Source organism: Onychostruthus taczanowskii, unplaced genomic scaffold (assembly GCF_017590055.1).
Source record: "Onychostruthus taczanowskii isolate IOZ18803 unplaced genomic scaffold, ASM1759005v1 scaffold232, whole genome shotgun sequence".
Taxonomy (NCBI): domain Eukaryota; kingdom Metazoa; phylum Chordata; class Aves; order Passeriformes; family Passeridae; genus Onychostruthus; species Onychostruthus taczanowskii.
The window spans coordinates 2,357-28,643 of record NW_024499596.1 but is presented as its reverse complement, the minus strand read 5'-3'; the positions used below and the strand labels follow the sequence as shown (position 1 = coordinate 28,643).

Sequence of the window (26,287 nt, the reverse complement as noted above, 5' to 3'; positions counted from 1 at the left end):
TATGAGACAGACAGTTAAGAGTATTTGGTGTTCAATCAGTCTTAGGCAGAATCCACACTTTTTGGGACGCCATAAAATTATTAAGATTATTTAACAGAATTAACAGAATTAAGCTGCAATGATCTGCATAATCTTAAATTCTTACTGCAAGTAAGAATTATCACATAATCTTAAACATATTAAAACAGAATTTTGGAAGTGTGCATAATATCCTAAAAGCCAACTTTGAAGCAGAAGCATTTCCAAGAAAACTACAGCTGTATCTCTTTATGCTAAACTGAAGACAGTCCAAACTTTAATACTGCAAACGTAATCAGTTATGACAACATCTCAAATAGGTTATGGGATAGGCCACTGCTGTCACTTATGCTGAGCCAAACCACCTACTATCTATGTTTTACACAGATATATTAATGTTTTCTACTAGTTGTAGCAAGTGTTCTGGTATAGCTTTAAAACAAAATCTGGTGACTTCAGTGCTGATATAAATGCAGAGTGTTTATTAACTTTTTCAAATTTAAACCAGTAACTAATATAATTTAAAGAAAAAGTAAAATTTCATATTTTTAAAAGAGAAGTGGAAGAAAAGAGGAAAAAAGATTTTATTTTTAAAAAAATGTGTATTTCAATAAGATTTATTTCAAATTAAGCATATTTTTGCTTCTCTATGCTCACCTTGAATTTTCTCTGGAGTTCCTGAAAACACTAATTCCACCTTGCTGTAGTCAGGGAAACGGTCATCTAAGAACAAAGGACAGGAATTCAGCAAGATGTTTCCCAGGAGAGCAGTTTCAGAGCACTCAGAAATCAGGATTCTCTACAGCTATCTATACATCTACCCTCATCACTCTTCCCTTCCCACTTGCAGCTTAGTGATCTGCTTTTAAAAGCCGTATACTTTGTGCCACACATTCTCCAGAAAAGACGACATAAATGCCAGCAGGAGTTTTGCTTACTTTCTAGAACAGTCAAAAGCAGAAGAGATGTACAGTTCCTAATCCCCTCTCTAGACAGTAGACAGATGTGGCTTATAAAGAAAATACACCCAGGAAAATTAAAATTGTTCCCCATACTGACTAAACCACAATACCTGACCACAAAACTTTTGGTATCCTTATGCTGCATGCTGCAGGAAAATATGCTTGATTTTAGTTTGCTAGTAACATAGGCTGAAGAAGTTCCAATCCTGCATATAAACACAATAAAACTAACAATATGATTTGGAAAATATGAGGACTAGTGTGACACATTTTCAAGTGTGTCTGAAAACTTTGTGTCCATTCTTTGATATTCTGAAGCATATTAAAAGACTCAGACTATGTCACAAATGCATTGTCAGACTTTATGACTCTTTTCATTAGCCAGAAAAGAGAATTATTTAGCTCATCTTATTTCCTTCGATGGTGACAAAGAGAGTCACCATTTAAATGAGGGAGAAGGTGATTAGGACTTTGTCGGAGTATCTGAATTATTCTGACAAGTTACCTTGCTTGAAGAGCTTTTCCTGTCATTAGGGTTTTACTGGTATTTCACACTACAATTTAACTAACTCAAAGCAGTCTCCCTTTCCCCAAAAATAAGAAAGGGCGGGGGGCGGGGGGGAGGCGGGAAAGAATCCTTTTGAAAACGGATTCTGAAGATTCTGAACAGATTCTGAAACAGATTTTGAAAACAGGTGCTGAAGAAGATCATCACATGCATATGCTTGCACGCCTGCACATATACGCATCTAACCAACCACAGAAGACAAGTACCTTTGTTGGCATTATCCAAATCTTCTTTGCCAAACACCAAGCCATGTCCTTGTATAGCTCCAGTGTGAAACTGAAGGCGAAAAATCACATCACGAGTAGCTGACCTGTATTTTTTGTGATAACACTTTATCTAGAAAGACAGAGCAACGTTTTATGTCAGATAGTATCTTCTTACAATTCTGAACAAATGTGTATATATTAGTTGCTAATTAAAGCAGCCACAACACAATTTATTGTAGACACCTCTGATGTTGGAACAAGCAGGGTATGTATTATTCAATCCTTTATGATTACACAGGCCCAAGGCAGGATACTTCTAGATATGTAAAAAATCATAATCACTATTTTCATCATTATCAGTCACCCATCAGTAGGTTATGAGCCAGAATCACAATATGTGGCAGTACAATATTGAAATTCTGACCTGTATACAGACTTCTTCCCTACCAAATCAATGAATTTCAGCACACCCTTTTCAAAATAATTGAAGAATATGAGGACTTTTTCAAAGCAAGCCTGCAAGCTGATTATATCTATTTTAGGACTTGTAAAAAACCTACTGTAATGATAGGATCTTATTTTAAATTACTGCAGGAAGTTGATTGAAACTTGAAGTTTTCACACCTTGGCTAGAACAGGAACTCTACAAAAACATCTAGTATGATTTTAGTAGCTAAAAGGAAACACCATACCCATTCTCTAACATCAGCTTCGCCTAGACAAAACCTATGGTATTTTACCTACTAATTCTCTGACTCTACTGTCATACAAAGGCACTCACCATTCTTGTAGGAATATAAGGAATAATAGGCAACCTTAGTCACAGGACTGAAAATTTTGTTATACTATCAGGATTTTATGATAAAGCAGATATTACTGAAATGCATTAAAAATAAAACAAATATCACTTTTATTAAAGTCAGAATAAGAAAAGCATCCTAGATAGAAAATTCCAAACAATTGAATAGCATAGAGTTATTCAAATGAAATAATGCAACAAAGATGTAAGCACTTATGAAGGATGCTTCTGAAAGTTGGGGTTAAAACATAGTTATGAAATTCTTCCCACTACCGAATTTGAAAAATCTAACATAAGGTGTTACAATCTAGCCTTCATTATAGTAATCTCATGATATCCTAAATTCCAAAAGTTAATCAGCACTCACCATATATCTAGCACACAGGACAACATCTGAAATATTTCAGGCCATATACCAGAAATGTTTTCTTGTCACACATATTCCTAAACCATTATAAGGGCTGGGTGAATTCTCTATGCATGTAATCTCTATTTCACCTCAAAGCGAGGAGGTTGGTTGGTTGTTTTAAGAGAATCCCCTATAGTATATCGGCAATACCAGGCAAAATAGTATTTGCTTCTTTTTTTAGACAGTGCTTTACATGCACTAATTGTGTAAATTATGTACACACCCCTGTTAAAGGGATCTACTTCCTTTTAGTCCAACACAACTATCAGCATGACTTGACTACTTTAATTACCAAAAGGTAAGGTATGAGTAACAGCTTGACTGCTTGAGTTAATAAGTGCTCAATCTCCAGCATGCCAAGCAACTCTGTAAATAAAAAACACCATCATAAAGGATGAAAAAGGCAAGTTTGCCTAGAAGTCAAAAATGGACAGAAACAGAATTAAGAGAGCCCTGATGAGAGATATTAGAACTAACCTCTTGGAATTTCTTTTTTTAATCTAGATATGGGGCAACTGAGAGGCATTTTAAAAACTTTTATTCCATTTTCAGTCTGCTGAGAAAGTTGAGACAATACAGATGTTATAATTCATGCCCTCACAATCAGAAGCCTACTATTTCCTAATTACAATACACTAAGTTTTTCCTGGCCTATCAGCTTTTTGCCACACTATGATGTAGATGCTTTAAAGCTAATCATCTAAAAATACCCCTCATGGGTCTCTACAAATCTATTTCCCACATTAACCTGATCCAAAATGTAGAATTGATATGAAAGTAACCGTGAAAATTCCATGTAATTGTATTATGTAAGCAAAAATACTTGAAAAGAGCATCTTTAAGTTTATATGCATTCATCCATAATTTAAAATTTTGGCTTTGCACAGTTGTTGGATTTACTCAAAATGTGCTTTTACATAATCTCATTTATGAAAATGCTGAATGAGAGGAGTTCATTCTTCTTTCTACTTTCTAATCCAAAGTACCAGCCTTGGATTTAACCTAGATTAGCTTAAAATTAAATAATTTAAAATTTTAATTAATTTAAATTAAAATTAACTTAATTTTTGCCCTAAAAAACTTATCTACAGAGAATTGTAGATTTTTCATTTTAATGAAAATCTGTTCTCTCTTACATTCAGTAATATTTTACCTCTATATCCATAGACTAAAAACATCGTTTAGTGCTCAGTATGCATAATAAACTTTCAATGAAGTCTGAGCATAACTTTCAATTCTGACTTCATTAACTTTTGATGCCATAATCAAGAATTAATGCAAGATGTGCTGGAAAATTCCTATACGAATTTGCAGATGTCAGTGCAGCTTTTCAACACCTCCATCTCTTCTGTATCACCACATGCTATTCACATGATATAAACAAATTCCCTAAATCTAAGACAAGAAAGGATATTTACCTTTTTTAAAACAAACAAACAAACAAACATGCATTTCAAATAGTTAAACCTTTTGGAACTGGAGGTGGAGCATCTTAAAAATCATTACTTTTGTCTGATACCACTGAAGATTTTGCTTAGATGTAATAAAAAAAAAAAAAATCAAAACTGAAGTCTTTGTTCAGGAAATACTGAAATGCTGAAAAAGACACTGGTTTGCTCAGAATTTTCTAAAATAATAGCATGAGATTAAGGAATATTATCTCTTTTAAAATGATGCATTACTGAAAAGGTACATGCTCTTTTTCCATTCTAAAATTTCATTTGAGAGATACTGAATTTATCTCACTGATTTCTGTTGTGATATATTCCATTTCCTTAAGCACCAAAAGTACTTCAAAAACTAGTAAAATGTCCTTAATTTGAAATTGTCTAAACTTTCAGAGTATGCCAATTTATAACAGTATATTTAAAAATTGTTTCTCCCTTTTTCAGTGAAAGAACAAAATATAGAACTGAATGGGGAGGGAAAACAAAAAAAAAAATAATCCGATACCAAGGACACTGTTATTTGGATGGGTGGAATGTAGGAAAATAGAGATAGTAATGAGGGTAATCTCATCCCTAACGAGTTACAGCTGTGCTAATTATCAATAATTAAGAACGGGCCTGCCCTTAATAGGCAGGTGAGCCAATTCTAGAGATACAAGTATAAAGGTTTCTGATTATATGTAATATAAGTTTGGGTAATGATATGTAATGTAGGTTTAGGTAAATATTTCAGAAGTGTAAGGGTTTCGGAAGATATGCAATGTAAGTTTGGGTCAATATTGTAAAAGTGTAAAGGTTTCTACTGATATGTAATGTAAGTTTGGGTAATGAATCAAAGTTGGCACAAACGCATTCCAAAGTTAAATAGAAATTACACAAAAAATTATTGTACTGGGTTTACTGTCTTTTGCAAAAAGCCCTGCAAAAGATAATAAACACAACATTAGTAATTTAACTCATTCTTGTGAGTTTATCTTTGATTAAGCAATTAGGCATGGATCTAAAGATTTTGATGATAAGTACTCTGTGAATTCATTTAGAGAATGAATCAAGTCTGTACTGTAGAAAAGCAAAACTGAATTAGACTTTAGATACATATACTTTTACTGTGATATGGAAGTCTAAGTACAAGGGTTTTTGATGATAAGCCTTAAGTTGATGTTCTAGATTGTGAAAAGCAAAACTATATCAGAACTTAGAAACATATGTTCTTACTGTGATATGTTGCCTGAACATACATATAACTGTTAGTCCTAAGTAATATATGTGAATATGTTCTAATGTCAATTTACTTGAACATATCTTTCTAGAGAAACTGCAACTTTGTAATTAAAAGAAAAGGGAGAATTGTAGATGGATGGAATGTAGGGAAAGAGAGATAGTGATGAAGGTACTCTCACCCCTAAGGAGTTACAGCTGTGCTAATTATCAAGAATTAAGAACAGGCCTGCCCTTAACAGGCCACAGCCAGATCCAATTAGGGTAGGTGTTGTAAAAGAGTAAGTTAACTGGTCGAAAATTTAGATTGAGTTTGTTGGCTGTGCTGAGAAGAAGGAGTCATTGCTGAGAGGAGCTGCCCATGAGAAATAAATCACTAAGAAGGTACGAAACCTTTGCAATAACATGGCAACACTGTTATGGTTTAGGAATGGTATTCCCCAATTCAATGTTCCCACTGAAACACTTTAAACCACACACCACTCTACCACACCTTCTCCCCTTCTCCCCAACAGCAGGCTGAAGAAAATTGGAGGCACAAATGTAAAGATAGAGATAAAAACAATTTACTGAAAACAGCAGTGAAATAAGACAATGAACAGTAACAGCAACAATACTAATAACAGAGTGTACAGTAAAAAAAAAAAAAAAAACAACAAATGAACAAGTCATATATGATTGCTCAAACCTCCTCCCCCCAGAATCTCCAACAGTGCCCAACTGCTCCTTCCACCATGTAATCCAAACCAAAAGGAAGCCTTTCCCAATTCCAAAAAAATGAAACAAGGTGATATAGAATAATAACCTCTGTGTCATAGCCATGCCCCTTCTGGCTATTGCAAAAATTAAACTTGTGCAGACCAGGACATTATCCACCCCTTATTCTATGCCACCTACATCATGCCCAAAATCCGCACCTTCCATCTACACACACACACCCACACAAGCACAGATATCATTTCCATGGCCACTGGCCTAATCCCTCCAAGTTGTCTGCTGAGTTCATTCAGTTCATGACTATCACTTCCATCTGTTCTAGGTATCTTCTAGGGCAGAAGGGCTGGTGTGCTCTTGGGTGGTTGCAAGCTGCATCAGGAGCTCATGACTGGTGTATCTGGAGCAGGACATTCTCACTGTTCATGGCGGTGATGACATATACTGGCATTGTCATTCAGCAGCCAACATTATACAATTTAATATTACTGACTGTTCTCACCCGAAAATCAAATCCCCTTGAAGTACCACCACATTTCCCTTGTATCTCTGCATTATACACCAAGTGCACCCAGGTCCCTGAGTAAAAACAACCCCATGGATGCGTTTGCCTTTGCTGGAAGCAGAACTAATTCAAACTGTCTTGCCTAACATATTCCTCATGCACTACAGGGTCTTTATTCCCTTCTGCAGTATGTGGAGCTTTTGATTAGGCAGGGCCACCTCAACTGGTAGAGTTCTCATGTTCTCAGTGGCCTCCACTACATGCCAATGTTTGAATGTCCCACAATCCATTGTTTTCAATATGGTTTTAACAGTCCATTGTAATGTTCAGTTTTCCCAGAGGCTGGTGCATGATAAAGAATATGATACATCCACTCCATACCACACTGTCTGGTCCAGGTGTCTATGAAGCAATTTTTGAAATCAGTTCCCTTGTCCAACTCACTTCTTTCTCAGGTGGCATGTCTCCACAGGACTTGCTTTTCAAAGCCCAAGATGGTGCTGCTGGCAGTGGCGTGAGGCACAGGGTACATTTCCAGTGGTTTCTTCCACCATTGTAAGAAGGTAGCGCTTGCCTTGGTGGGTTTGCCTGAGTGTGATGCAAACAATCTGCCAGACCTCCTCATATTTATATTTTGACCACTGTCCCCCATACCACAGGGGCTTTACCTCTTGTCCTGCTTGATTGCAGCACATTTCACAGTTATCGATAATCTGAGAGATAGAGCCCATGGTTAAATCCACCCCTCGACCACAAGCCCATCTGTATGTTGCATCTTTTCCCTCATAATCATGGGCCCACCAAGACAGAAATAATTCACCCTTATATTCCCAGTCCAGATCCACCTGAGACACTTCAATCTTGGCAGCTTGATCCACCTGTTGTGCAATGTTCTTCGGTAGCCTGACTCTTCAGCATCTACATGAGGTACTTTTGCAGCCAACTTCTCTATCCAGGTAGCAATGTCTTTATATAATTCAACAGCCCAGACAGGTTTACCTCTGTGCTACCAATTAATCTTTTTCTACAGGTAAAGACACCCCCAGAGAACACTTGCCACCATCCACAAGTCAGTGTACAGGTAGAGTGCTGGCCATTTCTCTCATTCAGTGATACCTAAAGTCAACTGGATGCCCTTCAGCTCTGTAACCTGACTTGATCCACCTTGTCCCTCAATAGCTTCTGCAACTTGTCACATAGGACTCCTTACAGCAGCTTTCTGTTTTCAATGTATCTCTGCAATACAGCAGGAACTGTTGGTAAAGAGAGCATATTGCTTTCATTTTCTGGTGCTGATTATATAGAGGCCTCCTCAGCATGTCACCTTCTCCTCCTGCTTCTCTGATGTTACTAGAAAATTTTTGCCTTCAGGCCAGTTTGTGCTGACTTCCAAGATCTCCAGGCAATTCTGGTTTCCTATTCAAGCTAACCATGTGATCAGAATGACACACACCATGAAGCGTCAGTGGCATGTGTGAAATATCCTTCTAAAATCCAACCCAGCATTGGCAGTTGAGGTGCCAGGAGGAGCTGTGCTTTGATGTCAGTCACTTCTGAAGCAGCTCAAACCCCTTCATAAGCTGCTAGGATCTCTTTTTCAGTAGGGGTATAGCAGGCCTTGGATTCCTGACTCTGGAACCCTAGGGCTTGTCCTCAGGTCTCCCCAGATACCTTTTGCCAGACACTTCAGGAAAAACCATTCTCCCCAGCTGCAGTATAGAGCACACTTTTTACATCTTATCCTGTCCTGACTGGCCCAAGGGCTACTGTATGAGCATTCTTTTGTTTGATTTGTTCAAAAGCTTTTTGTTGTTCAGGACCACACTTAAAATCATTCTTCTTAAAATCATTTTTCTTCACTTGATAGAGAAGTCTTACAATCTAACTGAAATCTGAAAAATACATCCTCCAAAAACCTACATCAGCTAGGAAAGCCTGTGTTTTCTTCTTGCTGGTTGGTGGGGACATAGCTGCTATTTTTTTTTTGCCTACATCCATTGGAACCTGACAACACTCATCTTGTCATTTTACTCCTAAAATCTGAATTTCCTGGGCAGGTCCATTGACCTTACTCTGCTCTATGGCACAGCTGGCCTTCAGGAGGACCTGGATTACCTTCTTGCCATTCTCAAAAACTTCCTCTGCTATATAACCCCACAGAATGATGTCATCAATGTGTTGCAAGTATTCTGGAGCCTTGCCCTTTTTCAGTTCAGTCTGGATCAGTACATGGCAAACAGTGGGGCCATTTCAAGTCCCGGAGCAGTCCATTTCAGGTGTACTGGACAACCCTCCATGTAACATCAAGCTGTTGCCTGCACTTTTCTACTAAAGGAATGGAGAAAAATGCATTAGCAATGTGAAAAGTGACACCATTTTGCTGCCTTGGACTCCAGTTCATAGTGAAGTTCCAGCATGCCCAGCACAGCAGCACTCAGAAGTGGTCTCCACTCTCCAATGGACTTATGCACTGGCCATACAGGACTAATAAAGGGTGACCAAGTCTTGCTGATCACTCCCTGGCTCTCTGGAGGACGAATCATTTCATGCACGGGGAATCATTGTGGCAGCCGCTTTCTGGTCACTGAGAGTGACAGGCACAACTTTCCCAGGCATTTTCCTGGGGAAGGCTGTGGGAAGATTAGAGAAAAGAATGATAAACAATTCTTATCTTCACTTGCTGCACCTGTTGTTGTGAACCTGTGGAATGCGTTATGGAGATTTGCTTACCAAAGGGTGATGTCTTAATTGGCCAGTGGTGATGGTGTTTGGATTCAAGGACCAATAGGGTCCACTTGTATCAGACTGTCTTTTCTTAATAAGTATAGTATAATAAAGCGATTTATCAGTCTTCTGGAATCATGGAGTCAATGCTAATTATTACCCGGCCAGGGACACCATGCTGCGACAAATCATGGTGTTAGTGTTTGTTGTGCTACTGTCAAGGGTACAGTGTCGTGGTAGCGACCAATACCTATTGTTTTTCAACTCTCAGAAGTCCCACAGCAGGAGGGTCCTCTGAGACACCAGGCAAGATGTTCAGCTGTCCAATTTCCTCCGTCTCCACAGCAGCTGTGGAGACACTAAAAGCCCAATAATGCCCTTTTGGGTCCTCAAAACACCCACTCCTAAGTAATCTATGCCAATGATGCACAGGGTCTCTGGACCAGTCACAGCTGGGTGTTTTTGCCTTTCATTCCCAGTCAGGCTCACTACAGCTTCCATTATAGTCAGCTGTCACACCAGAAAGAGCAAAAGATTCTGCCCCTACATATCTCGACAGCATCAGGGTACATTGCATGCTGATGTCAACTAAAACCTTACACTCACGTGGGTCCGATGTTCCAGGCCATGGGATCCATGAAGTCAAATAAATCAGACTGTCCCTTTCCCACACCTTACTGAAGGTAGGGCCCCTCCTGTAACAATACTTGTTACTTTTTTCCTGTAAGTATGGAGATCCCTTCAAGAGCATTGGAAGTAGCATCAGTCCTCCTATTCTCTCTGAGGTCTTACTTACTGGAAACTGGAGCAGGATTTATCCTTGAAGAATTTCCTGCAGTAGTTGTGCTTCCTCTCAATTCACACCCCAGTGCTGCTAGGACAGAGGTGGGTTTTCCATCCCACCTCCATATATCCTCTCCATGGTTATGCAGGTAAAACCACAGGTTACTTTGTGGTGTGTACTCTCTCTCTTGAGCAGGACAACACTTGTTGCTAATAGCAGAGACTGGTCTGTACTGACAGGACATGCGACATTTCTTTAAATTGCTGGTAGTCCTCTCTAAATTGCAGGAGGTCATGGGGCAGTCTTTCCATGGACAAGATGCAGGCCCATAGGGAGGAAGAGATACTTTCTTCATATAGCTGGAGTTTGGCAACCAAATTATCCAAGTTATCCCCTCTTTGTTCACCTTCTTTCCATGACATCACTGTCAAGGAGTTCATATACAGCAATGGTGCACTTCCTAGGAACTTCCACCACATGTGGTGTTTGTGTACACCGGATTTCATCTGTATTTATAGGGAATTGCGCATTATTTGAATCTTTATAAAGTACCTCCAGCACACCTAATTCTCTCAAGTACAGGATACCTTTCTTCTTCATGTTCCACTTGTCTCACTGCACTAATAGATCACCCTTGTTAAGATACAAGACACTCCTTATACTTGACAAGACTCACCTCCTGAGGCTGAGATGCTGTCCTCTTCCCAATCCCAATGTACACATTCCAGGACACAGATCCCAGTTTCTTGGCTTCATTACCATCTGGTTTCATACTGTGGGCCACAATATCCCAGTATTGGACCAGCCACATCACCAGGGGCTACCTAGCTTGTGGCTGAAATCTTTACTTATATGTCACAGCTCACCCAGGGACAGAGATCAGGTAATTATCTCTAGCCCTGCTTCTTCCTCTTGTGGAGTGCCCTACTGCCTCTTCATCCCTCGTTATGCCAATTGATTAGTCTTGGATTTCTTCTTCTGTATAGGAGCAACTGCTACCAGCACATGTTGTTCCTCTGGTTTAGCTGCAGTTTGGGTGGCCACAGTGCCTGTTGATCTGCTTTCCTCCCTTCCCCCTGAGGGTGCCGTCTGGTAATGAGCAATGTCCAATAAACAGCAGCCAGAGCTCAGCACATTGCATAACTTCATTCCTCTCTGGAACTGCCAGAGTATTTCTTCTTTTGCATATTTTATCACTTCAACAGAGTCTTGTAGTTGTTACAGGGGTGAACTTACAAACCACTGGAGCAGAATAGTCCTTCAGAAGCTGGCCCATTTTCTCCTACCTTCCATGCCACTCATGATGACCCACCCTCAGGGCAGATCTCTGAAAGACCCTCCTAAAAATCTCCTGTAACTCTAACATGGTGTGGACCAGACTGAGGAGAGCTGGCAGACCTAGCTACAAAACCAAGATTTCCTAAATATCCAAGGGGAATTCAAAATTTTCAAAAACTGTTGTAAGAGGTCTGAAAGAGAAAAAGGAGGTGAAAAGCTGGGGAAAATCATTCTCCCCTGTTCCCCCCACAAACTTCGTATAATTACTAATGGACTCCCAAAGGTAGTGCTGGAGGTAAGGGCAGGAGAGCAGCACTCAATACATATCCAAATGACCCTCATTGTCCTTGATGTTACCACATCATAAGCTTGTATCACATAGTACACCAACAAAACAATCCTGATCCCTTTCCCTGATCTAAAAATATCATGAGCTATGGAAATATATATAGTTAAGTACCACACTACATGGACAAATTAAGCAACATTGTGACCAGTGACTCTGGACCTAATACAACAAAATGCTTAGATGAAATTTGTTTCAAACCCACTCTGGGCAGACCTGTTGCTATCCTAGCCCTTCGTGCCTCACATTGGTGCCAAATAAGACTATTGTGGTTCAGAAATGGTGTTCTCCAATTTAGTGTTCCCACGGAAACACTGCAAGCCACACACACTGCTCAAGCACTACCCCTCCCCCTCTCCCCCACAGCAGGCTGTAGAGGAGAATTGGATGCACAAACAGTAACAGCAAGAATATAAATGACAGAGAGCACAAGTAAACAAAACCTAGACAATTCACACATGATTGCACACAGATGTCTCCCATTCTTCCTCCCCCCACCTCCCAGAAACCCCAGCAAGACCAGAGCACTCCCTCTATCATGCTACCTGACCAGGAAGGAAGCCCTCCCCCTGTCCCTGGAAAATAACATGAGGTCATACAAAATAACCTTTGGGTCCAAACCATGCTCTGTCTGGCTACTGCAAGATTTAACCCTATGCTGGCCAGACCTCTGACATTATCCCTTACTTGGTATTGCACTTTTTTGAGTGCCAGAACAATTTAGAATTACTTAGATATTTTCTTTATAGCAGATAATTTTACAGTTGTGCACACTGCCTGCCAAATTAGAGGGCAAGATATTTTAATGTCAAATTACAAGTACTCCCCACAGTAATCTTTATAAAGAAAAGAGCAATACAGGCCTTACTGGACTTAGTGATGCTATAAAAGGAGAATACTGAGAGCAATTGTTTTGAAAACAATTTGCTCCTAAAAACCCTCTTGTTTGAATTTTACAAGACTTTTTATTCTAAGGCAAGCCAAAGATGATGACTAAATTAACCTAAATCATTCTGTAGTATCTCCAGGCATTTCAAATAATTTTTTTACAGCACAAAACAGGTCAGAGACTGTAAACTAAATGTCATGTCAATAGATTTTCATTCCATACAATTAACTCACCATAATATCTCCTTTCAAAAGCTGGGCAGGGTCTATAGCAATGCAGATTCGACTTTGATTTTCTGACCCTATGCTATTTGACAGAAGAAAAAAATACATGGTTTAAAGACACAAAACCACAAAACCAACAACAAAACCACAAACAAAACTTAAAAAGGCTATGTAATTCTGCAATCATGGAAATGAACACCTAAATTCAAACACAGGGGAAAGTGCTTATAACTTACTATATTCCAGATGTATAAACTGGTTGCATAGCCTGGTATAACTTCAGAAAAGGCCAACAAGCTGAAAAGAATCCAACAAAAAAGGATATTTTGTAACATTCAGATACAGGAAAACAATTACAACTAGGAAATTTCATGTACATCCAGACTGAGCAAAATGGCACATAAGTGGCAATGCTGGACTGTCAAAATACCTTTCAAAGCAAAATTGGCTAAAAGATATTTTATTTCCTTTTATTTTGTTTTATTTTAATTTTCTTTTCTTTTCCTGCAGACTAGTTCTGAATTCAATAGGAAAGGACTTTAAAGGATTCTAGTAAGGAAGGAAATAAATTCTGCAGGAAAACAAAATTAATAAAGGAAGAATGATAATGGCCAAAAGAAAGCAAACCCCCAATATAAAATAAAAACATTTTCCAAATAAATTATCTGGTCTTCAGATTTCAAAATTAATTTTAAAAAAATGAATTTCTACCTAGAACAAACAATACCTTAACTTCATTAAAGCAGTTATTTTAGAAATAGAATCAGACTAAACAACAATGGCAATATAATCATTGCAAATTCATGCTGATTATATTACAAAAGACCAGTGCTATTTTACCTTTGGATAATAAAAATGCAGAAACAAATCATAAATCATTAAGACCTCTAAGTTCATCAAGTGCAACCATTAAAGTTGTATTCCTTCACTGTGCTCTAGCCCATTATCTCATTCTATCATTTCAATTTTAAATCCGCTTAGGATAGCTAGACACGTTAGTAGCAGTGGTGAGGCCACACTTCAACTACTGTGTTGAGTTCTGGGCCGCTCACTTCAAAAAAGACACTGAAATGCAGTAGTGTGTCCAGAAAAGGTCAAGGGAGTTGGTGAAGAATCTCCACACATACCCTATGAGGAGAGGCTGAGGGAGCTGGATTGTTTAACCTGGAGAAATGGAGGCTCAGGGAGACCTTATCACTCCATGTAACTGCTTGAAGGGAGATTGTAGCAAGGTGGGAGTCAGCCTTTTCTCCTGGTCAGCTAATGATACAATAAGAGGACATAGCCTCAAGCTGCACAGAGAAAGTTCCTTTTGGACAGCAGGAAGAATTTTTCTCACTGAAAGGGTTAAACTTTGTAACAGAATGCCCAGGGAGGTGGTGGAATCACCATCTCTGCAGGCATTCAAGAAACAACTGGACGTGGCCCTTAGTGCCATGATCTAGCTGACAAAGTGATGATCGGTCAAAGGTTGGACTTGATGATCTTGGAGGTCCTTCTCCAAACTAAATGATTCTGTGTAATTCTGTAAGTACACCCTACCCAAACAGCTTATCCACACAAAATCCAATCTCAAAACAGAAAAGAGATTATATTTATAATACTTTCCCAAAACAACAAGGAAATTACTGTGAAACATGACCAGGTTCCCAGATCCTTTGCAGTAACAGAGACCAAAACTGTTCAGAGATAGACAGACATGAATAGCATCTAAACTATTCATTTAACAAAGAACAAGAAATTTATTTCACCTGCTCCAATTTTTACTCTTAGAATGGTTCTCTTATGGCTACTTTATTGGGAATATTTGGATGGATATCAAGAAGATATTAATTCTAATTTAAGATTCATGCAGGCTTTCTAGAAAGTTCCAAAATGAAATAAGACTTTGATCCTACACCTGAATAGGAAAAATTAGGTAATTTACCTCCCCCAGCATCTAAGTTGGGGATGCCATGAAGGATAACATAGTGCAGGAAAAGAGGGGTTGCATTCATTTTCATAGATCCAGATAGAAGGCCACTTAAGAACTGCACGTACCTGAAAACAAAAAGTTTATCTGAATTATATAAAACCACTAATACTAGGGAAATACATTATTTACACAATGGTATTTCCAGATTATGGGTAATGAATAGCATTGTGACAATGCATATAACTCCAAAATAATAATCTTCACAAAACAGCATGAAAATACACTAATTTACCACTGTATTAAATCCATGGCTGTTACACTGCTATTGTTGATGTCTTTATTTTAGTTATTGACATTACTACTCTAAGAAAGAAATTAAGTAGAAGAGACAGTAAAGTCAATTGTTTGGGTACACATTTAGAGTTACAACTGTAGTCTTAAATGTCTTTCACAGCAGCATGATATGGTTGCCATCCAATTTACAGTGAAGTCATCTTCATTAAAACAAGAGCAAGAAGTGCCCTCATCAGAAATCTTAAGGGCAACGAGGTCAAATAACATCTTCATAATGAGAAGTGATCTCATTCAGCACAAAACAAGAGGAAAACTACCACAGCAATGTGAAAATTATTCTATTTCTACAATTTAATATGTGGTTTGGTTACAAGCTCATGAGCAAATACATGCAAGTAAACATCACTGCAAGTGTCTTTAATTTTTCCACCAGCTTTGAGTCCCTTTTTTTCCCATGCCTATGAAAAGATCTTAATTTAACTTTTTTCTCAGGAATGTATAGAGGAAAATCACCTTTTTTCACCTTTGTGCACAGATCTCATAAACTGAACTCCTGGTAACACCACAGCTAAGGATATCCTGCCAAGTAATGACAGCTTTACTACCCCAGAATGGGGGTTGTAGGTAATTTAAAATAGGTTTCATTTTACAGAAAGCTTTCAAAGCTCAATTTATTCTAAATGTTAAGAAGGGCAACTTTTTTTTTTTTTTTGTTTTCTCCTTCAGTCTTTCTGAAAGGATTTGGTACAAAATCAAAAGCAATCAATTTGTTCAAAAGCACAAATTTTACAAATTGACACACCTGTCATGATAGAAAAAATATTGTGTTAAAATGTTTTGTCAGTGACCTCTCACAACTTTAATAAATTAGTTTATTATTATCCATGTGAACATTTTTTCTTTACCAGCTTTTAATTATTACAAAAATTAGACTGAATTTTTGAAAACCTTTCTCAAGGCAGTGCACTTAAGGGGCCTAGAGACAGTTGGCTTATTTTTGAGAAGAGTGTTCAAACATTTATCCTAAAGGTTTATGAGAAATTTTTTTTCATATGAAGGGTCTCTTTCTGCATTTCTCATTCAGAGAAATCTTCAACTGTTTATCTGAGAATGGATTCAAAACAGATCTGGTCTACAGTTACTTTTCTTGCCATTGTTACAGTACCCAACTAGCAGTAGGGAAAAGCTAAGTGACTTAGTGGCCACAATTTATTTTTATCTGGACAAGATTTAGTAGAGAAAAGGTTTCAAAATGTGAAAAATGGGTGTATTTTCATATTTTACAATTTTGAGATCCACTCCATATAAATTATGCCCATTTATACATCAACTGGGTTTTAACAAGGATATCACTAATTAATTACCCAGCAATGGTTTCAGAGAAAAAGCATATTAAAAGGCCACTAACTGATCAGAATGGGAACAAATGAGTATAAAATTATCCACAAATATTAGGAGAGTTGGTTTTCCTTTCTCTGCAATACGATTAGTGGCCACTGCCAGGCCAGGCAAAGATAGGAGAGGTGAAATTTGGGATAACAGTTCTGACAAATGGTTTGGCAAACTACCTTTGTTCTCATGAGAAATTGCACTCCTCAGTATGTGTATATGTCTGGAAGATGGCAAGGGCAGTTCAAGTTCAGTACTGGTGAGCAAAGATGCTAACTCTATCAGTCAAGAAGCAAACTGAGTATCTCTGAGGCCCTGCCCCCAGCAGTTAACCCCAGAAGAATTAAGCAAGTGTCCTTGAAGGGGGTGTAGGAAAGATAGATGCAACCATTTATACCCTAGCTTTATACATCTAGCTTTAGGGCTCACATACAGTTCACTTAAGTTAGTAGCTACTGAAACTTCCTGTCAGTATGGTTGGAAAACTGCTCTGATGCACAATTCACAGGTTGTTGTGGAAGCTCCTAGCTCTCACTGAAATATGCCCACTGTCTAGGGCTTCTGGATGGGAAGATTAACAATATCTCTTTCCTTCTGCTGCTATGGCTCACACTTCTCTGTCTGGTAGGCAGCATTCTCAAATCCTTATTATTGAAATGCGATACACATATATACAAGCACAAAAGTGAAACAAAAAAAGGCCAGTCAACTTCTACTAATGAAAAGTTTATTTCAAGTCTAACAGAATATTGTGTTACTATTTTTCAAGTTAAAAGGAGCTGTGCATGTCACCTAATGGGTTAAAAAAGTAACGGGTTAAGTTTTTATTTAGAGATTAACAGAACCAAACAGCTTATACGAGTTGTTACTACTGGTTTTTCTGTTTTAATTACTAGCAAATTTTTATACTTTAAACAACTTCTAAACTACCTACTGCATACAGACAAAAAGACAAAAAAACCCCCAGTAATTACCAAATCAAACCCAGATGATATTTTGTATTTCTAAAACAGATTCACCTATATCACAATTATTTGTCTGATATATATCAGTCTCTTTTGGTACTGATTCCTTCAATTACCTGTCATAAAAACAAGATACACAGTGAACCCCAGAACAATTCACTTTCCAAAGTGCTTATTACTTCAAATCCTTATTCAACCTTTGCCATACAGACAGATTGAAAAGGTAACACATCCAGATAAACACAATGAATGTTGCATGCTTTGACAAACATTTACTAGCATGGACATGGGGCAAGTGCATAATCTGCACATGCTCTAAACAAGTAGTAAAAAGATCTTTTTTGCACACTAATCAGCACACTTCCCATATTCATCATTATACCAAAGAAAAATCTTCTTATTATTATCTTGGAACAATCAAGACTGTGACATCTCTTTGTTAATAAAAAAATGCAGTGAGAACCCGTTTAGAGAACAGTTTGGTACAAAAGGTCTTGTCTGTCTGGGACCACATGCAGGAACTGAAGGAGAGATCTCATCAATCAAGGAATAGCAATAGAAGATAAAGTGCTGAGAAATCAGGAAGCACTGGAGGATCTTGTGGAAATAGCCTTCACATAGCTGGGGAGGGATTAAGGGATGGATGCAGAAGATAATTATGACATTTCAAATTTATATAAATTAGAAACCAATTGAATACCTTCTTTGGGACGGCTGCATTAAAGCTGAAACTTTATCATCAAAGAATTTCTTCATAGCAAATCTGTCTAGAGCCTGATCAGCACTGTCAAGAAAGAGATACATGTTATTCTGCTTCAGTGTTATTTCAAAAATTCACCAGGCTACCACTTGAAAAATGCAAAAATATTTGGAAGAAAAAAAGGAGGGAAGTAAAGAAAAATAGAAAAAACAACAAGCACCAACTAGCAACTCTAGCAATTTGAATATTGTGGACAATGATGCCTATTCCACTGACACCTTCTCATTCAATATCTTAAGACAGTTTCCTTCCTGAGCAAAGCACCTACTTCTTTATTCAATAAACTGAATTGCATACTTCCAATATGAATACATTGAAATCAGAATGGCAGAACCAAACAACTTAGGCTCCCAAAGAAGGATACATGCCATAATTTCCTGAATGTGCCACTGGGAGTTCTCGCTATAAAATACAAATTTATTTTATTTTTCAGAAAGAACTGTAGTACCAGGATAGAGGTTAATTTAAGCAGTTAATAATTCATTCAGCCTTTGTTTCCTGTACCCTGAGCCATCAAGGAAGAGACTGTCTTTGAAAAATAGCTATTTTACATCAGAAAACCATAAACTCTTCAAACACACAATCAAGGAGCAACATATTAAAAAAAATACATTTTATTCTATTCTTTATCCAGAATGGCTCTTATGTGGATCTTTTTTTGGGTGAAGGAAGGCAAGAGGCTACAGAAAAAAAGAAAAAGAAGAAGTGCAAAAAATCAGTAAGAATGCTGTTCATCACATATGACAAGTAACATTCTATGGTGATTCTTTTGTATCTATTCCAGATAAAAACAATGTGTCTCATAACAAATATAGTTCACAGTTTTAATTTGCATCAGAACTTAAAAGATCTGGAAGTTCCAAAATACAAGAACACACCTGTTCTAGGGTGAGGTTATGATGTTTATATCCCCAATCAGGTGCTCTGTTTATGCTGGATATTATATGCTATGCCTTCCAGACTGGCTCTGAGAGCAAAGGCGGGGAGAAGAAGAAGCACGGACTTTGTTATCACCCTGCTCTCACTCCTCCACTGTGGTGTCTGGGCATGGATGGGGCAGAACATGGTGCTCTGTTGTTTTTTAGTTAGTTTAGCTAGCTGAGGCAGAGAAGTTCCCTGGACTGGTTTTCTTTCCCTTTTTTTGGAACTGTTTGAACCTGCTCTGGATTAGGACCAGAGGAAATAATGAGAGCTCACACTTTGTAGCCTGCTGGGGCCTACTCTGGACAGCAGCCTTTCCCAGTGCCAGAGGGACTGATAACAGAGCAACCACCCACAGGAGAGACTTTCTGAATTTGTCATCTCTTCAGAGTGGCAAATAATTTTTTTAATCTGGTATTGTTCATTTTTTGTGCTGGGGAGTGCTTTGCCTGTTTAAATAAACAGGTTTTTTCCACTTCTTCCTGAGAAAATTCTTCCCAAACCGGTTGGGAGGAGGGGCCATGTAGGTTTGCTTTCTGAGGGGGGGCCCTTTTTGAGGTTTTCTCCCACATCTGCCCCAAACCAAGACAACACCAAAATCTCAACTTTTAAATTCCACAGCTAGTTCAACCTAAATGAGCTCAGAACGGGGGAAAAAACTGTGCAAAGTATACACATTTGCATATCAGGATAAAAATTAAAGTTATGCCTTTTCCAAAAATTAATCAGAAGATGCCAATTGTCCTGACAGGGTGCTGGATCAGGCTATGAGGTCAAGCCTTTTCTTCATGGGTGTTAAAAATTACGTAGTGTGTACTTAAAATATTCTTGACCCAAAACCTCTTTCTCACCCAATCCATCATATATCTTCATTCATCTTCACCCACACTGACATCCAGAATTTAGGCAGCCTGTTCCTAACTGGTCAAAAACTGCTCGCACTTTGTGTGTTAAAACAGAATTTACCAACAATTGCCAACAGCTCGGTCTGACCTCATTAAATCTGATGCCACGTTATTCCTTCCTAAATGAGAAAATTTGATATTACAACATATAACTAAAGGTAGGTTGCATCAATAAGGATTTTTCATAGAATCATAGAATGGTTTAGCTTGGAAACAACCTTAAAGATCATCTTGTTCCAACTCTCTTGCCACAGGCACGACACCTTTCACCAGACCAGGTTACTCAATGCCCCATCCAACCTGGCCTTGACCACTTCCAGAAATGTGGCATCCATAACTTCTCTGGACAACCTGTTCCAGTGTCTCACCACACTAACAGTAGAGAACTTATTCTTTATATTTAATATCTAATCTAAATCTACCCTCCTTCAGTTTATAGCCATCCCCTCCTTGTCCTATCACTGCCTTACTTTGAAAAAGTCCCACTCCACCCATCTTGTAGGCCTTCTTTAGGTACAGAGGACCACCAGAGAGTCTCCTTGGAGCCTACTCTTCTTTCAGACTGAAAACCCCAACCCTAATCCTTACCCTGTCTTTACAGCAGAGGTGCTAAGCATAAATTCACAGGATTTCATAAAGCCTGGATTTTTTTGGCATGTTGTTCTGGTTCAGGAAGGGAATTCCCTAATTTAATGCTCCTACTGATGCTCTCCAAACCACACTGCTGCTTGTTCCCTCCCTCCTCTCCCCTTCCTTGCAGTGGAATGGAGAGGAGAATTGGAGGACAATGGCAAAGATCACAGGTTTTGATCTTTGAATAAGAACAATTTTCTATTTATAGGTATAAGAAAATGAATAGTAACAACAACAATACTAATGACAGAGGGTAGAAGAAAGGAAACATTACTGCCCACTGTGGAAACCCCCAACAATAGACAATGCTGGATGGCTCCATCTGCCACACTTTCTCAACCCAAAGGGACCCCTTCTCCCTTGAAGGATCCCCTTCCCCCCACTCCTGGCAATGACATGAAGTGGTCTACAATAACCTCTGGGTACTGGCGACACTCCCTCAAGCATACTGAAAAATTTACCCTGTCCTGGCCAGAACCAGGACACCTATGCATGCTGACAAGTATGAACTTTCTTTAGTGCCAACATCTTCAAAGTCTTCTAATTACCAATTCAGACACAGTAGAAGGCACTTAACAGCAGCACCTGCAGTAATTTCTGCTTCTGCAAAGTTGCTGTGTACCATTTTCAAGAGTCTTGATAATGCTAGGGATATACAAATCCTAGCTGGGAAACGCCCAACCTCATCCTTACCCAGAAAAGTTAAGTTTTGGATAGCAGCTGCCAGATATCCAGAAAGCTAAAGAGGGCTTCCAAGCTCACTCCTCTCCTGCAACTTCACTGGAGGAATCCTGAATTTGTTTGGGGTAAAAGGTGGTACCTTCAATTGCTGGGCTTAACAAAACACCATCTGAATGTGACTGTAATGGTGTTATAAAAATATATTTATAGCCAGGTACCACCTTTAAGGATGACATAATACTGCAATGCTGAAATCACACCACAACAACTGTACTACCCTCACTTGACAGCTTTTGTCATTCACAATACTTCTCAACAAAACATGAAATTGTGGCAATCACTGAAGCAAGTGGTTTTTTCAGCATATATTGGTGTACACAATGCACTTAGTTTCTTGGTCCATAATAACTTATGAAATTGGTTTACCTCAATGAACACAGATTATTTTCCAGGATTCTAGTTTGTCTGACTTCTATGAGTAATTTGCCATCAACCTCTAGTGATTCAAGACTCCATCAAATACAGTAGTGGATCAAATCTATTACTGACATGCTGGTGTGAATTCAGGACCAAATCTGATTTAACCATGACATTTAGAGTGTATTTTTATTTTAACACATTTATGTATGTATGTAAAATGTATATACATACATTTATGTATGTGTATAAATTAAAAAACCCCAAGAGAAAACAATGTGATTAGAATCCGAAAAAAAATCTCCAAAATGCATTTCATCCTTTTTGAGACCATTTATCAAATTGTATCTTTTTTAATATAAATTGTCAATTGCCATTTCATAATTTGAGCACTCCAAAAGAAACAATTAAAACTAAATAATCAGACATCTACTGTTTGAACTGACTGCAAACTGAAGTCTAGATTATTCCTTACACATCTTTCTGCAATTGGATCAATGTCCAGGAATTCCCTATTCAAACACTCTTTCCAGATTTTAATAACAGTTTTTCTTAAGTACTTAAGGAAAAATTTCTCACCAATTCAAGAGGCCACTTGATGGATGTGGCAAACAGAGAGGTTTAACAGAATAAAGATAGTACCATGACATAAAAATGGTTTCTTGCACATTCTGTCATTCATCTGAAAACATCCTTCAGGAAAGTTTTCTGCAAACCAATAAAATCTGTTTCAAAGGGACCTTAGGCTGTCACCTAATCCAGTCTCCTGCTGGAAGCAGGATTACAAGAAAACTATCATGAAACCAGACTGTTAAGAAAGACATGCTCCAAAACTCTTTGAGAAGAAAACCTGACAAACAGTAAGCTGACAGACAGTAATCAACTAAAAGGCATTTTTTCCCAATATTTACTCTAAAAAACCACACAACATGCATTATTCACACTTACCTTGCAGAAACATTGGTAAAGTGCATATATGATGATATGACTACACCTATCCTTCCTTTTCCTCCCTGTATTAGGAAAAAGGGAATCATAACTTATATTATGTAGTACATTATTGGGCATTAGTATATTTAAGACCCATATTAAATACAATTCCAAGGCAAGAAATTCAGAGTCCTTTTGCTCATGCACCCTGGGTTGATGGAAAGGTGGAAATAATGGGTTGCAGTTTATCTGTCAATGTAAGCTGGCTGAAAAATGACATAAAAAACCACTAAGTATGATTTCTATGTGCATACCTGTCAAATCTTACCAATTAAGAGGAATCAACTGGGAAAAAAGAAAAAAATTGTATGAACTACTTCAATTTTGTATTATTTTTTCCACAGATCATTCACAACAGGTCTAGACAATGCTCCAATTCCCAGGATGAAGGGCTATAAAATACCTATTTTAGAAAGAATAGGCCTTTCTGGCATGTTTTCACATTTTTACCTCCCCAACACCCGAGATTTATAGTAACTGATTTTCTATGGATAATTTAAAAAATGTTCTAATGTATTTTTAAATAATTCACATGACAAATGCAGTAAAATTTAACATGCAGTAATGCTCACAGACTTCAAAATATTTTCATTCTCTCAGCTGATAGTAGGTAGCTGTATCTATCCCTGTGGCTGGAAACCTATATTAGCAAAAGGCACTAATCAAAAACATGCATTATCAATTTGTATATGATTGTATACCCAGAAATACTTTGTTTCCTTTTGTCCCATGTACTGGCCGTTTTCCTGGCTGCACTCCTGCATCTAGTAAGATTTCAAGTGTTTCATACAATGACATTCTGCCTCGAAGAAATTTGGGACTGGAGACTACACAACCTGATTTGAAGTTTCCATTCCATTATCACCATCATTTTGTTTAGAGTAACATCTGCCTGCCAGTGATAGAGAGATAGGTTTGCATCAAGTATCATAAGTGCAGCTACCAACCCAGTTCTGAATTCATTTTATCCAAATTTAACTAAGGTTTCTCTTTATTTCTGTTTATTGTGAGGAAGCAGGAGGAAGCAACACAGCACACTGGTAGCTTTGCTCTAAGGCACTGCAATGATGCTGTCAATTAAAACTTTTCAAGAGTATCCAGAAGGTCCTTAATGGACTCATTTCCTATAACCATACACAGTATAAACAGATGATGTGTGATACAGTGCCTATCTTTTTTCCAGCAATAAAATTAATGAGTGTCACAGAACACAGAGAGTTTTGCATCAGCTGGAAAAACCTCAAGCTTCTAAATATATTTACAGAAGTAACAGTGATCTTTGAAGGATGAAGTAACATTGGTTCATGCTATACCTGCAGCAAGAGCTAGAACATAAGTCATAAAAAAGAAATCTTTAACAAGCATGGAAGGTCAATGGACTTAAGTTTATTTACACCAACAAAACATCTGGCACACTGTTGCCAACATTGAAAACAGATCTAACTTTTTATTTTTTTAAACAAGGAGAGTAAACAACAAGGTTTTAGAAAATGAATACAAACTCATCCACAGCACTTACTCTGCAATGGATCACCACCACGTGTTGAGGATCATTGCCCAGCCAGGACTCCATAGCCTTGCAGATGGTGCACACCTTATTAAGAAGTGGAGCATGGAGATCAGGCCACCCCACATCCATAATCTGCAATTAAACAAGTAACATTTACAAGAGACACCTTGATCCTAATATCACATACTAAAATCTGGATTCAAATAAATGTCATGGTTGAAAGTCTCCACAACTTTTCCCATCTCAGATAACTATGCAATTCAATTGTCATGATGCTTACAGGTCTCTAAAGGGGAAGAGGGAATTTGTGTTTTTTTAAGATGCTAGTACTTTTACAAAAACAAATAAACAAAAAACTTCCTGCTCTTCCTCCTCGCCCCATTCAAATCTCACCAACCACTTAGAAGTGACAACATTTCTGAAGGTCTTGATTTTTTACATGATTTTTCATTTAGAATTTCTGGTATCTTATACCAGTAAATTCAATTAGAATTAGAGCAAACAATGATCTTTCATCCTATTTTCAATTTATTTCTTTAATGTGCAGCATGATTACAGCATGTAAAAATTTTGTTCAGATTTTCTATTCACTACATAATACAGTTTACTAAGCCTATTTTCATTATATGTGTATTTAACATTTATGTATTTTAACAACACATGTGCAATACATACATATTATGCATTCAACATATGCCTAATATTAAAAAAAAATCCATCCTTCATGATCAATAAAGCATGCAAAAAGTTAAACTTAAGAGGGGTTTTAATACTTTCCTCAGGCAGCTTATCTCTGTGAATCTACTGCTGTAAATACACATCTGTGCCACTCTGTCTGGCCTTATAAGAGATGATGAAGTGTACCTGCACACCATTTCTTACAACAAACAAACACATCAATTGGTGAGAAGGAACATTCTGAAATTCTTTGTCTCTATTGTGCAGAGAAGCAACTACTCAAAGACAGTACAAAAGGGAAGTCCTTATCTGAATCAAGTTCACTAACTTCAGCTGACTGTGCATTACAGTATACAACCCCAGTATCCTTGACTGCACAAAAAAAGTATGCTTGAAGTGAAATCTGTATCACCCAATAGAAGTTTTTCAGAAGTCACAACAGGTCCTGTGTGTGAAGTCTAAGAAAATAACAGGAATAGCAGTAAAACACAGATCTAACAGACACAGACTTGAGAAAAAATAAAAAGGGATGCATGTGGGGTGTTTTAGTATCTTCCAAAACTTCTTCTCTTAGTCTGTATATCAACACCTGCATAGCTTCAGGGCTTATTAGGCCATTTAAGTTGTATTTAACACTAGAAAAGCTATGGTATGGAAGACAGTCGATACCTTTGGGTTAAGCTTGGCAAGGTCATACCTCTTTTCAGAAAGGTTTAATACCTGTTCAGAAAGAAAGAAAAAAATATTAACCATCAAGATTCTATAATTTATGTAGTAAATAGATGCATTTGAAGCATAAAAATTACCAGAAACTACAATAACATGGCTTCAGGCTTGCCTGATGTTCTACTAAACTAAATTAACATTTGACATTAGGTAGCACTAGCAAACGTAGTTTAGATATTTAGTTATTTTACATTAAAACTAAAGCTAACCTTAAATGCACATTTTGGAAAAGGACAATTAAAATTCTACTAGATCTTATTTATTTCACATGGCTTTGAGTCAGGGGTATCTGACTCAAAAAATCCGGCTATCATGAAATATAATGTAGACCATAAGAATTAACAATGAGAAGTCTGGGAGGGTGGTACACTGTTAAATATTTGAATTTGCATGCCTGACAAGAACGTATTG

The 26,287-nt window shown here is 37.8% G+C and overlaps 1 protein-coding gene across 1 annotated transcript in view; it reads right to left on the bottom strand.

The window, feature by feature from the left end:
- Positions 1-25,903, bottom strand: part of TNS3 (tensin 3) — a 112,028-nt gene extending 86,125 nt beyond the window's left edge. The window contains exons 1-9 of the mRNA XM_041405539.1: positions 25,820-25,903; positions 24,482-24,604; positions 22,921-22,985; positions 18,356-18,439; positions 15,020-15,132; positions 13,329-13,389; positions 13,102-13,174; positions 1,755-1,884; positions 676-741 (exon numbers count right to left, since the gene is read on the bottom strand). Coding sequence (XP_041261473.1) covers positions 676-741; positions 1,755-1,884; positions 13,102-13,174; positions 13,329-13,389; positions 15,020-15,132; positions 18,356-18,439; positions 22,921-22,985; positions 24,482-24,604; positions 25,820-25,903 — 799 coding nt within the window. The remainder of the gene's footprint in view (positions 1-675; positions 742-1,754; positions 1,885-13,101; positions 13,175-13,328; positions 13,390-15,019; positions 15,133-18,355; positions 18,440-22,920; positions 22,986-24,481; positions 24,605-25,819) is intronic.
- Positions 25,904-26,287: the final 384 nt, after the last annotated feature.